This window comes from Lolium rigidum, unplaced genomic scaffold (assembly GCF_022539505.1).
Source record: "Lolium rigidum isolate FL_2022 unplaced genomic scaffold, APGP_CSIRO_Lrig_0.1 contig_56941_1, whole genome shotgun sequence".
Lineage (NCBI taxonomy): Eukaryota > Viridiplantae > Streptophyta > Magnoliopsida > Poales > Poaceae > Lolium > Lolium rigidum.
The window spans coordinates 1-14,190 of record NW_025900999.1 but is presented as its reverse complement, the minus strand read 5'-3'; the positions used below and the strand labels follow the sequence as shown (position 1 = coordinate 14,190).

General features: G+C 42.3%; 1 protein-coding gene across 1 annotated transcript; it reads left to right on the top strand.

Moving 5' to 3' along the window:
• The first annotated feature begins 2,636 nt into the window (after positions 1-2,636).
• Positions 2,637-8,411, top strand: LOC124681802 (peroxisome biogenesis protein 2-like). Its single transcript, XM_047216626.1, has 8 exons — positions 2,637-2,739; positions 3,292-3,405; positions 3,517-3,673; positions 5,401-5,537; positions 5,613-5,713; positions 5,998-6,115; positions 7,173-7,339; positions 7,936-8,411. Exons 2-8 carry the CDS (start codon positions 3,295-3,297, stop codon positions 8,039-8,041), a joined length of 897 nt encoding a protein of 298 aa, XP_047072582.1. The 5' UTR covers positions 2,637-2,739; positions 3,292-3,294; the 3' UTR covers positions 8,042-8,411.
• Positions 8,412-14,190: the final 5,779 nt, after the last annotated feature.

The window sequence follows — 14,190 nt, the reverse complement described above, 5'->3', positions numbered from 1 at the left end:
AATCTCATATTTGAATCCCTTAGTCTCGTTTATTACACGGTGCCCTTGGTTTCTTGATACTACTCAGTTTTGCCCTCTCCCTCCACAAATTCTCGCAGACGTGCAACATTGCTCTGATTGGTCTAGCCCATGTCACGCGGATCGTGCCCGCCGACGGTTGATCGTATGATCTAACGGGCAGGATAACCCCTCTCTCTCTCTGTCGGCGGTTACCTTCCACTCTCTAAGTATGCTAAAGGGCGGTTTTCTGTATTCATTTTCACGCGCTAAAAATTATGAACTCTTTTAGGCATTACTTTTCACGAAAAAATGATAAACCATCACCGATTTGTTGTAGCCATTAATTTTCACGAAAAAAATAATAAACCATCACCGATTTGTTGTAGCCATTAATTTTCACGCAAAAAATGATAAACCATCACCGATTTGTTGTAGCCATTAATTTTCACGCAAAAAATGATAAACCATCACTGATTTGTTGTAGCCATTAATTTTCACGCAAAAAATGATAAACCATCACCGATTTGTTGTAGCCATTAATTTTCACGCAAAAAATGATAAACCATCACCGATTTGTTGTAGCCATTAATTTTCACGCCAAAAATGATAAACCATCACCGATTTGTTGTATCCATTACTTTTCACGCAAAAAACCTACCTATCTTTGTATAGAAGATCGTCTGTATGATTTTTGAGGTCATTTAGAGAAGGTAGAAAAAAAATCCCTTTTGAGAAGGTCGAAAAAACCTAACTTGTTACAAAAGCTGGTTTCAGTGAGACCTAACCAAATTTGGCATACATGATGCCATATCTATAACAACAAGGATTATCTAAAAGGGAAAGTTTCACAAAATTTGAAATTTAGGGCGAAAATGTTGCCATACATTATGCCATAACTTGTTACAAAATCTGAAAATCAATTGGGGATTATAAAGGGAAATAAAAAGTTCGAAAAATATAAAAACGAAACAATCTATCTATCTATGTATAGAGGATCAGCTGTATGAAATTTGAGGTCATTTAGAGAATGTAGAAAAAATCACCTTGTTAGAAAAGTCTGGTTTCGAGTGAGACGAAACGGCATGCGTTTAAGCAAAGTGATTTTTTCGAACATCTCCAAATGACCCCAAATTTGCCATACATGATGCCATATGTGTAACAACAAGGAACCCTATCTAAAAAGTGTCAAAAAAGTTTGCCCAACCGTATAGCTCTATCAAAAAGAACCTCACCATGGCGCTAATATAATTTTGAGCTTAGTTACAAAGGTCCCTAGTTACAAACTTTCGTTACCTAACCTTCAACACGAAACTTGTTTCAAATCACTTTTGGCGTACAAGAAACAAATCCCACCTTGATTCGAGTACCACAGCCTCCAAACGATGCCGATGCCGATATCGGCATGGTCGAACGACTATGCTCGCCGCCATCGCTAGGTCACCGTCGGGATGCACCGTCAATCCCGTCCCCTCATTCGATCAACGATACACCGGAGATACCGCCGAGGCCAATGCCGAACGTACATGCTGATGCCAATGCCGAACATGCATGCACGCCGGCGTGGGCACGGCCACGCCGCCCCGCTATGCTTCGGACGCCACGGACCACCGCGAGGTCTTTCCCTTCGCCACCACACTCTTCTAGCACCCATCTATACACGCCGGAAAGGAGAGACACTAGTTTTCTCTACATTGCTCGCGTTCGTGTCGGACACGGTCGATCAAAGTTTTGAGGTAGTCGTCGATGTCGTCGACCATTTCTTCTCTTCTTTGCATGGTTAAACGTGTCTAGTTCATATCTATCTAATGCGTCTGCTCTCGCCTCATGCAGTTCTTTGTGGACGTCGATCTCATCTCGGCACCCCGCAGGACACCTCCTCCGTGCCATCGCTGTAGAGCTCCGTTTAAAAATCTATTCCTACCCGTGTATTGCCCATTGTATCAGCGCCATGGCCCACTTGTCATTCGATATACCGAAGCCCCACTCGTGCGCGTTTTGGTCAGCGATACACTGATGCTTACGGTCAAACAAAGATGGATGGTCTGACGTGTCTTTGCGGGCTCTACGTGGCCCCACTAGTCAGAAGATAACGGTCAACCGTCGGGCAACCGGCCGTTACATCATGTGTGATGGTTTCAGACAAAGGTTTGGGTAAAACTGAGGAAAAACTAAGGAGCTGGGGAAAACTGAGCACAACTAAGGACCCGAGGGCACGAAAATAGAAATCCCTATTTAATATGAATAATTTGTTGGTCCATGGGCGGACACAGATAGTGGGCCGGGTGGGCTGTGGCCCATCCCAGATTTGAGATATGTTTAGGGCTACCCCTGTTCTGCTCTGTGGAATTGAGCCCAGTTGGTCTATTTTTTTTTGTTTTCTTCTGGTTCACTCTTTCTGGCTGGACTCTCTCGCTCGCTCTGTATGCTGGACGGAAAGAGGAAAGGAAGACCAGAGAGAGAGAGAGAGAGCCCGACCATGGTGCCCATGCCTGAGACCTAATCCTCGCCGGCGGTTCGCCCCCTTCACCGAATCCCCCCGCCGGACGCGTCCCCCCACCGGATCGCCTCCTCCCCGATTTCCCCCGCCGGCCGCCGCTGCCCCCTGGACTCCTCCCCGCCCGGCCGCAGGGCGCAGGACGCAGGCCGCTCGCCCCTCGGCCAGACTGGCCAGGCTCGGGCGCTCGGCTATCAACATCAAGCAGCGGCACTGCAGGTCTGCTGCGTGCAGCACAACAACAGGTAGTGTCTCTACTTTTTGTAAATTTAAGATTTATGTTTATTTCTATTGATATTGCCATGGGGATTTATGTTTAGTATTGATTCTATTGTAATTCTAGAATTTAGGTTTGTAATTGTAGAATCGATCTATGCTATGATGTAATATTCTGTTTATGCTATAGTCCATCATGTAAGACTTTTTCTATGTTTTAAACTATGTGTGATGTAAGCGTGCCCATTTGATTGTCCCGTTATTTTCTGAGAGCGGAACCCGGAGCTTTGCTTCGTATGAAAAAAAAAGCGTGTTCATTTGATATATATAGGTATTAAACTTTAATGTTGACAATCCATGGGCTATATATATATTAGCCATTTCGTAAAATTTTATTACAACAGAGGGAGCGCGAAATTTTTAGAGGTGTGCCCACCCTCCAATTGTTTCCTGCGTCCGCCACTGGTTTGGTCCCTAATTGAAGTTTCCGAACCAGTTAGCAATGTCACAATAATGTGCAGAGTAATGGTCACTACACCGTGAGGATACTTCATGTTGTAATTTCTTTTGTTTCAATGCAGACCATGATCCCGATTACAATATCTAGAGTCAACCAGTTCGATGCTGCGAGGCTTGATGTTGAAATGTCCGCTATGTTGAAAGAGCAGCTAGTCAAAGTATTCTCTTTGATGAAGGTACTTTCTTCAGTAATCATCTAGATGTCGGCGTTCCTCATGGCTTACACATAAGTAGATTTTTGCTTATAGCTTCCACTTTTGACGTTTTTTTTTTTCCTTTGGTGCCAGCCAGGACTCTTATTTCAGTATGAGCCTGAACTTGACGCGTTCCTTGAGTTCCTCATCTGGAGGTTCTCAATTTGGGTAGACAAGCCAACCCCAGGGAATGCACTAATGAACTTGAGGTACAGAGATGAACGGGCAGCACCCATCGCAGGAAAAGAGGGTATTTTACCATATGATTTTCTCTCAACTGTTGTCAGCTTTATGTACGATATGTTTCTTGAGCCTTTGTTTATGGTAGCTGTGCTGTTTAGAGTTGTAAACGAATTTGAATTGGTCTCAAGTGTGTACATGCTACCAGCTGCTTGTAAGTGCATTCTGATCTGTGCATTGGCCTTGCATCAGAACACCCTTATTTACTTATTTCGGTTGAGTCATGTATGATGTTGAAGTTGGGTTGGGCCCAGCCTCTCTTAGTTGTTAGCTTCTCCGCAGATAACTCAGCGCATGTACATTCTGGGTTCTATAATATTCATTGAGTAGAAGTACAACGAAACGGCCTATGGCTGCACCTACAAAATGCTCTTTACAAGTACTCCCTGCGTCCCATGAAACTTGTCTTTATTTAATCCAAAGTTAAGACAAGTTTCATGGGACGGAGGGAGTAGAATAGTAGATTGTGATGTACCAAACTTAATTGCTGCCCCCCTGTCCCATTTCATGTCATTTGAGCGAACAAGGCTGGCTGTGCAGATAAATGTTGTTTGACATTTTATATGTATCCTTTTCCCAGTATATTCAATGGTGAGAGACACCTTTGGCGCCATGTTCTCAAGTTATTTCATATATGAAGTACAAAAAGTGCCTTTGCCCGAGAATCATTGATCTCAGATATAAACTAGCCTATCTCGGATTGCAATCTAGAATTTACCCTCACCCCCAGTGTATTTCTGCAGTATTTAGATGATAATTGTGGTTGGATAAAATATGTTGTTAAAAATTCTGATGCTACTGGCACATTGATGTTTTGCATCGGTAAGGATACTATTCTCCCAAACAAAACGAATTTTGTAAGAGACAAAACTTTAGGCGTTCTAATGTTTATACCCACCTAGCTCAGAAAATTTACATTATTAATTAGTACTCTGTATGAGTGTTGGAAAGTACCAGAGGGGAAGGCTTACTTATTGCCGGCTTTTGCCGCTCATTGGTTGTTCCACCTGGTGCCCTTCATCCTGGGCTTGGCACATTGAATTCTAGGTCGTACCCAGTGACACGTTGGTCTCTGACTTCGTCATGTACACTGAGCAGGGAACACGCTAAAGCCCTCCAAATAAAAATGATGAACCAAATGAAGAAGCAGTTTTGATGTAATAGAAGTTTATGCAGCACGGCTGCTTGTAGCCACTGCCATTGCTAGCTGTTGCTGACTGGCCGTGGCATGGGGAGTGTAAAGGATTTGGAGGGGCGAATTGGTTGAATCGGTTCTTGGTTTGGACTTTGGGTGTGAAAGAGCAAAAATGCCTTTGGGTGGGTTAAGGATGGAAATAATTTATTATAAAAAAGAAATGGAAAATCATCAACAGATTAAATGAAAGGAGCTTGAGAAACAAGTGCTGGCTTGGTGGCTAGAGCGCACCGCGGTGAGCTCGGCCCACCCGGGTTCGATTCAAACGGGGTGCGATTTGCATGGAAAATCGCGGGGAGGTCTCATCTTCTACCTAAAAACGTACTGTCAAGGAAGGGATCCCCCCCCCCCCTTTTCCACGTCTTTTTAATTAAAGGAGCATAAAGAATCAATGACATTGGAGATGAGGGTAAATTTTAGATTGCAATCTAAGAGGAGGCCAAATAATCATATTTTCCCTTTGTTAACAGTCAATAGTTCAGCTCCTTGATTATTTGTAATATTATCTGAACAATAACTGATAAACTCCATATATTTTCCAGTCAGAACAGGTTTGGAAGGACCTGGACTTTCAGTTTCTCAAAAGATCTTGTATTGTATTAGCACTGTTGGTGGCCAATACTTATTGTCCCGCTTGCAGTCTTTTTCCGCTTTCCGTCGATGGGGTGATTCTGAACAGGTTAATCTCTTAATACTAATTTCTGGAAACTTCAATTCCTATTTGACCATCCATACAACTTCTATTCTGTAACAGAGACCACTAGCGCGTCGTGCATGGGGTTTGGTACAACATGCTGAAGGATTATACAGAGCTGTTTCATTCTTTAACCTATTGTCATTTCTTTATGGTGGAAGGTATCATTTTTCTACCTGTTTAGCTATGTTCATTACATCATATGTTCTAAGATTATATAAAACCGGAAGACATTAATTTTTCGCAGTTGAGGAACAGTTTTAATATTGTGAACATACGCAGTCCATTCAGATTATACTGGCCAATTATGTCATTGTGTACTTGAATGAGATGGAATATTATAGTTCAAGAATTGCCTAGACATTTAAGATTTTATAGAATCATCGTGCTAGCTTTTTAATAATTGCAAATACGACTTTTGACTTTTCCGTGTATGTTTATACAGATATAAAACTATCGTGGAAAGGATTCTGAAAGCAAGACTTGTTTATGGGAGCCCCAACATGAATAGAGCAGTAAGCTTTGAGTACATGAATCGGCAGCTGGTTTGGAACGAGTTCTCGGTAAATCTCTTGCATGTGCTTGTCTGACAAATAGTTGGTAACTAAAAAAATTCTAGCTTATGCACTGATGGATTAGGCACTAGTCACACTACCTAAATGAGACCTTGATTCTAGCTAAGGTAGATTATATATACTACCTCCGTTTCAAGGAATAAGGCGCACGCGTATTCCAAGACGAACTTTGATCATGAAAATTGAGCAATAAAATCTTGATTATATTATATGTATATAGTATCGTTGGATTTGCATTGAAAAACACTTTTTAATGATACTAACTTCATACAAACAATCTTTATCTATTTGAAGTAATTCTTGGTCAAACAAAAAGCTCGTAAAACAAGGACGCCTTATTCCTTGAAACGGAGGTAGTATTTCTGAAGATTTTAGGAAGTTCTGAACTTCTAATGTTCCTATCACATATAAAATGTAAATTCCTATTAAGGATTTATAATTCGGAAATCCATGATCAAATTTTATTATTCCATATACTCTAGTGGTACATGTAGTTCATTTTACTAGTTTTTGTTTGAGGGGACATTTTACACATCATATGCGTAGGAACATAGGATTACACAAATATTCTACAGATATGGAATGTTATCTAAATAGGCAAGGGAGTTAATTTGAATAAGAAAGAAATTAGCTAGAGACCGGATCCGTATCATTGAATTGTTATTTACTACTTAGGGGTCAAGTAAGTCGTTCTATATAAGGGACAACATATGTAGCAATTGTGAATCAAGAAATGAGAAATTAATCAATCTGGTCTCACCCTCGTCCCTCCTTCCATAACCTGCTCTACTTCCCAATGTTGTATGCTGTGCCGTCCGGCCAACCTCATAGTGGTAGTTCCCACTCCGTTCCAACACGTCACATGTATTCTTCATGCCTAATTGGTGTTAGGTATCAAAATTAATAGTTGTATCACTTCTATCCAACATTTTCTCGTCCATCGAACTTTATACAAATGCTTATGCTTACTCGAATCTGGAGATAGCAAGAGAGGATGTTTTGTTGTTTGCTCCCAAATGGTGGCTAACATTGATTACTTGTGCAGGAAATGTTGCTTTTGCTTCTCCCCCTCTTAAACTCATCCTCAGTAAAGAAGTTCCTCCTTCCCTTCTCTAAAGATAAATCAGCAAGTTCTTCTGGTGATGAAGCAAACTGTCCTATATGTGTCTCTAATCCTAGCATTCCCTTTGTAGCTCTCCCATGTCAACACAGGTACTCCCCTGTTTTTTTTTTCTCTTTCACCATATATGTCCATTTGAATACGGCTTATTTAATTTCATCTTGAATATTAACTCGACAGCCTTTACTACCAACTAATTTCATTTAATGCACTCCGCTTTGCAGTCACGTATGATCCTGAGAAAACATTGTCCATGTTGAATGTGTCTGGTTGCAATGAATGCAAGCCCAAACCATGTTTTGGCCAGAACCGCCACATAGATTCTATTACATTTACATCACTGAAGCTAAAACTAAGACACACAAGCAGTCAGGCATTGCTGTTAAATTTATGAAACGTTAGTTATAGTGTTCTTAAGCAAAGGTGTTGGTACTGTAAAATCCTTCCTGTCTTGAGGTTGGTCTTAGATTAATCGTAATCATTTGGCAGTTCTTGTCATGCCAGTGGAATATAATTTTCACATTAGACAGCACTTTGTGCATGTGATCAACACACAAAGTATGTGTTACATGTTTGTTTTCCAATAAATAGTGATTACTGAACATGTTAATCGATTATTCACTATGGGCGTCATCTTGTATCTCAACATGTTTTTGTGTTAACATGCAGAATTCTTTCTTGTTTGTAGGTATTGTTACTATTGCCTACGAACACGTTGTGCAGCTACAAGTTCTTACAGATGTGCACGCTGTAATGAGGTTGTCGTTGCAATTCAAAGACATGGATCAAGTTAGTTTTACTTGGGTTCAGGAATTCTTGCGCATACACCACCGCCTTCTGTTGTAACAAGAACGCTTCTTCGCCCACCACCATCAGATTTTTAAAGCTCCGGTCCACATATTATTGACCAGAAGCAAGACATTTTGGGATTGAAACTGGTGGTGTTAAACATCATGTTTTGTTTTTGTTTGTATAAGTTATGTTATAGCAAAGTCCACAAGATGGAATTCACTTTCTGGGCAGACAAGAATATGTTCTTTCTAGAGGAAGATGTAACTTATATTTATGGAACATTGTACTAGTGATTTAGTTCTTTTTGTCGAATAGTTCACATCTTAGCTGGGCATTGTATGTTTGTATGATAAGAGCCAGAGGTATTTTAAAGAGAGAAGTCCAATTTACCCCCCTAAATTTGTCTCAAAGTTTAGCTTACAACCCTGAACTTTACTTTGGTACAACTTTCAACTCTGAATTCTAAAAATGGTTCAAAATCACCCCTTGCATTGTCTTAAGCCGGGTTTTCTTGTCACGTAATGTATTGTATTAGTAAAATAGTGCGTACATGTATTCTATGTCTATAACTCTTCATCTTTTCTGTGCTTCATCTTCAACTCTTCACCCGCCGGAATAAAAATGTCTCCCCCGCGGCTCGCTGCGCTGCGTGGTGGTTGCCCCATGCTGGTGGAAGGTTGTGCACGACATGTGATGTGTATAGAGCAGACGCCGGGTGTTATTGTCCGATGGAGGCACCCCTCTGTGATCGCCATAGCCTCGTTCCAGGGAGGAAGACGATCATGATGAGGCATGAGGTGATCATGCGATATGGAGAGAGAGAGGAAATACATGTACAGTGTATGTTGTATGTTGATGAGTTGGCACAATATATAGGAAGAAAAACCGGTTCAAAACTTGTCAAAAAGGGTCGAACGGTTTGTAAAATTCAGGGTTGAAGATTGAACCAAAGTAAAGTTAAGAATTGTAATATGAACTTTGAGATGAGTTTAGGGGGGTAAATTGAACTTCTCTCAATTTTAAACTGTCTCCAGTAACCTGCAGTTCAACTTTAGATATAATTATTTTTCTAGCTAAATAATCCAAAGCCAGACACAAGCGTGGCCTAGGGATGGCTTGAGGCAATGTTCTGTAGGTGGTCGGCACTCAACCTGCTATGGGGCAACCGATGTTTTTTTTATTTTTTATTTTTATATGGAACACAACATTCTATTAAGGCACTGCATAATCGTCGGCAAACAAACAGTTCACATCAGGTGGTGGGCTATCAAGCCATACAACAGTATAGTGCAGATCACAACCTACACCTAATGCTGCCAAAGCGTCAGCTGGTTTGTTACAACTTACAAGCCCACAAATTCAAACCTATAGTAATCAAAGGAGATACGTAGCATAAACTTTGCATGAAGAAACATAGGTCCCAGCCTCTGAAGATCATAGAGGATTCAATCAGTAGAGAAAATTGGACGACCAATGCCTATCAATTCAGTCTGCAAAGCATCACCAGCTGTGTGCACTCTTCCAACGGCAGCAAAAATTGGGTCACCCACTCAATCCCTGGCAATAGCGCCCCAACCTACCAGCCTCTGGCATTGTCGACGGGATAAAAGAACCAGGATCCCCATCTTGCCGGGCGTGTGGGTGGATGTATCAAGATAAGTCATGTTGCGCACGATGCCCTGTCGGAGGAGCAAAACGGGGCCGGTCGTGCTGCCGGACCTATAAAAGAAGGAGAAGGGCGCCGATGGAGTCACAACCCGGAGAAGGGGAGCCCCGCTCGCATGGCTTGAGGAAAGGGCTGGGAAGTGCCCACCTCACGACATCTTTAAGGATCTCGCCCGGGAAATACTTCCCTGCAAAGCCCGAGACCGCCTAGGCGGGAGCTCCCCGGGAAGAAGGAATCCTGGTGGGCCGCCCGTCAGGAGACCCCGAAGGCTATGATGCATCACGTTTCGGGAGTGCATGCTAGCCACCTGGCATGTCGCCTCTGCCGCTCCATACAACGATGCTGAGGACGGTCAGCTCCGGCCCGTGGCCTTGCAGAGGACAATGCAGGCCGACAAGACAGCTCGGAAGCATGCACCCCACAATATGTATGCGTTCCCCTTGATGACATATAAAAGGGGGGTTGTAGGCTTCAGAGAAAGGAGAGAGGCTCAAAGGAAGGAGAAAAGAGTTGTAGTCAGAGGCGTTGGAAGAGGGAGTCTTAGCTCTCTGTGTAAGCTATTCATCACCATCAAAGAAATCAGACAAATAAGACGTAAGGACTTTACATTAGTGCGCCCTAAACCTGGGTAAAAATCTTGTGTCTTTATGTTGTGTTTCATCCTATGTGCTTCGCCCAGCGCCCTCTTATCGAACCTAAAAAGGGGTGTAAACTCCCGGTGTCCGTAGTCTCAAGGACGCGACAGTCATCATGAAAGGCACCGTTAATATTGATCTTGATCATGTCTATAGGTGGAGGTTTCTAGAGTTGTGCAACACGGCAAGCAGGAACCGACACTTTTTTACTACAAAAGTTCCATTCATCAGTATATCGTTGCACCTAGAACCTGAACTTCACCAATAGGCGCCGTTCCTGATGGTTAGCTTTGTTCCTCTCCTGCAACCAGCAACAGAGAAGGATCGGGGAGTGGGAGTGGTGGACTTGAACCTTTTGAAGCCTCGGCAAACCACAAGTTTAAGTGTATTTAATATGCCAATTTTTCATCAATGTCAAAATATTACGGGATGTGTTTAAGGGCCACACGAGAAGCGGCTCGGGAGGTTTGGGCATGGCTTTGTGCTCTTCACGCAGGCTCGGTCCACGACGGATACATAAATACTTGCAAGGTAGCTCCGGCGGATGCTCTTTTCTTAGACTACTTATAGTGGGAGTAACTAACTAGTAACTAAATGTCCAACTCACTAAATTTGCTTATGTGGCAGTGAGTTAATGAGGAGAGAGGAGGACAGAGTAACATAGCTAGTTACCGTAACATCACACTTCGCAAGATACTATGAATCTACAAGCTAATTAATGAAGATATCTACTATTTTAATGTTACAAATCACTATGAAGATATTAACAAAAAGTAGTAACATGTGCATGTTACTACTCTATGTTACTTTCCACTATGACTAGTCTTAGCAAAGCGTAGGCCCGTGTGCTATCATTAGGGGTGGCCATTCGGTCATGACCGATAATTTGGTTTTTGTATTTTGATCTATTTATAATTTGGTTATAAAAAAATGAAGACCGAAATATACTTACTGAAAGTGCATGGAGCCCCATGTGTGGTTTTGGTAATTAATGACAATCCATATGGACTAATGTTTGCATTGAGTTATATTTGTAGGTGTTGTCCATAGGCAATGCTTGAACCATATGTTGGCTTCAAGGTTGCAATAAGAAGAAATTGATGAAGGATATCAAGTGTCAAGTATGTCTTGAAGATGAAGATGAAGTGAGCCCTCAAGTTAGTTCAAGACATCAACATGAAGAAATGAAGTGCAAGTTCAAGATGAGCCAACTCGAAGAGATCATGTGCTTGAAGCTTGCCATGAAGAAATCAAGTGCAAGTTCAAGGTGAGCCATCTCAAAAAGATCATTTGCTTGAAGCATGCTCTCCATATGGTGTTCATGGATATGTGAAGATGCGCCGAAGAAGAAGCTCTCCCATGATGGATTATGGGGGAGCAATCCACAAGACTTCGTCAAGCAAGCACAATCAAGAAAGGCGTTCCATCTTGTTGCGGTCAAGATCGTTATCATCGAGCTCAAGTGGAATGCACAAGTATAAGGTTTGCTCTTGATAGGTTTTTTTTCTTACCGGTCTCATAGTTAGTTGGAGACCGGTTTATAGTTTAGTTGCCGTACTATCAAGAGGGCTCTCGGGTGAGTAACTCGATCATATCCTTCGGAGAGCTCAAACCTTTGCATCCTTGCATCATCTTTCTTGGTTGTTATTTGGATCTTATCCATGTGATGTTTTAGAGCTTGTGCTTATTCTCATGACAAGCTCTATTTCATCGAAAACGGATTTCACATAGACAACCTGTTGCATTTTCAAGGTTGGAGGTTTTCACCGGTATGTCTTTTTAGATAGGTCAAACCTTTCATCATTTGTTTTTATCCTACATTGTTGGATTATGATGGTTCCCTGCATGATCTTTTAGAGCTTGTTCCTAGCTTTAAAACAAGCCCAAGATCATCAAAATCGGAGTCCGGATGCTAAAGTTATGCCCGTTTCAGTTTGATGTTTCTGCCAGTTTTCAGGGGGCGGATATTCCGGCCCAAGTTTGGGGCTTATAATCCCCCCCCCCGAAAAATCCGGTTTTTGGGAAAATCCGGCCAAATATCCGGCCCCCTTACTGCGAGCAGTTTTCTCATGTCCTTAGCCGTTTTTTGGGGCCCGGATATTTTGCAAATATCCGGCCCGGAAAATCCGGCCTGAGCACACCCAAACGGTCATATTTCGATGGGAGGGGGTATTTAAGCCCCCCTTCTTCCTCCTTGGGCAGCTACCTCTTCCCCCAAGTGCTCTCCACCATTGTTGACCTTGAGAGCTTCCCTTTCCCTCTACTCCTCGTATGCTTCTTGAATCTTTTTGAGGGTAAAGGAAGAGGAGATCTAGATCTACATTCCTACCAATCAAATCCCTCTCTTTGTGAGGGGAATCCACTAGATCTAGATCTTGGAGAAATTTGGTGTTCCTCCTCTTATTTGTTCTTCTTCTCTTATTCCCCCAATAGTTTTTGTAGCTTTGTTGGAATTTGAGAGAGAAGGACTTGAGCATCTTTGTGGTGTTCTTGCCATTGCATTTGGTGCATCGGTTTGAGTTCTCCACGGTGATTCGTGGTGGTGAAAGCAAGAAGGTTGTTACTCTTGGGTTCTTGGAACCCTAGACGGATTCTAGACCTTTGTGGTGATTTGTTGGGAGCCTCCAATTAAGTTGTGGATGTGTGCCCCAACCTTTGTGTAAGGCCAGGTTTCCGCCTCGAAGGAAATCCCTTAGTGGAACCGTGACCTAGGCCTTTGTGGCGAGGGTCACCGGAGATTTAGGTGAGGCGCTTTCGTTGCGCTCGGTGTGTGGTGTGAGTACCGCATCTTGGGGTGAGGCCTTTGTGGCGTTGGTGTGCATCGAGCAACCACACCTCAAGGTGAGCCTCTTGTGGCGTTCGGGAGCACTAAGCCACCGCACCTCTCCACCGGAGATTAGCACTCGCAAGAGTGTGAACTCCGGGATAAATCATCGTCTCCCGCGTGCCTCGGTTATCTCTATACCCGAGCTCTTTACTTATGCACCTTACCTTGTGATAGCCATCGTGCTTGAAGTTATATATCTTGCTATCACATAGTTGCTTATATTGCTTAGCATAAGTTTATATATCTTGTTATCACATAGTTGCTTGTATTGCTTAGCATAAGTTTATATATCTTGCTATCACATAGTTGCTTGTATTGCTTAGAATAAGTTGTTGGTGCACATAGGTGAACCATAGTATATAGGCTTTGGGCTTGACAAAGTAAACGCTAGTTTTATTCCGCATTTGTTAAGCCCATCTCGTAAAAGTTTTAAACCGCCTATTCACCCCCCCTCTAGGCGACATCCGTGTCCTTTCACTTACTCGTTTTACTACCCGACAAATTCGGGTACCCAATAATTCGGGTTCGGGTTTGGTCATGACCGAACATCATGGTCAATGTTGTCAACAAAAATTAGACATTATTTAGTAAAAAGTTGGCAACATTTTAGATGTATTTTGGACTTTTTTCATTGCATATGTTATTACCAATTGGCGGGAATAAACACTGAACAATCTAAACAAAAATGTAATTTTTTTTAGAGAAATTTGGTTAACATTCAAGAATACCACATCTCACGCACATCACACAATTCTAAAGATTGGGACAGTCTCACGTAAAATTCGGTTAGTCGGTCTATTCGGTTACTTGGAAGAATGACAGAATTGACCAAACTAAATTCGTTCTATAAAATTTTCTACCCAATTTCTTTATCGGTTATTTCGGTCTCGGTCTTTTCGGGTTCAGTCTCGATCTTTTCGGTTTCGGTCTTCGGTCATCGGTTTTTTTGCCCACCCCTAGCTATCATGCTTCATATTGCTAGTTTGTGGATATGCTAGTAAAGTAGTAATAAATGATTGGCTG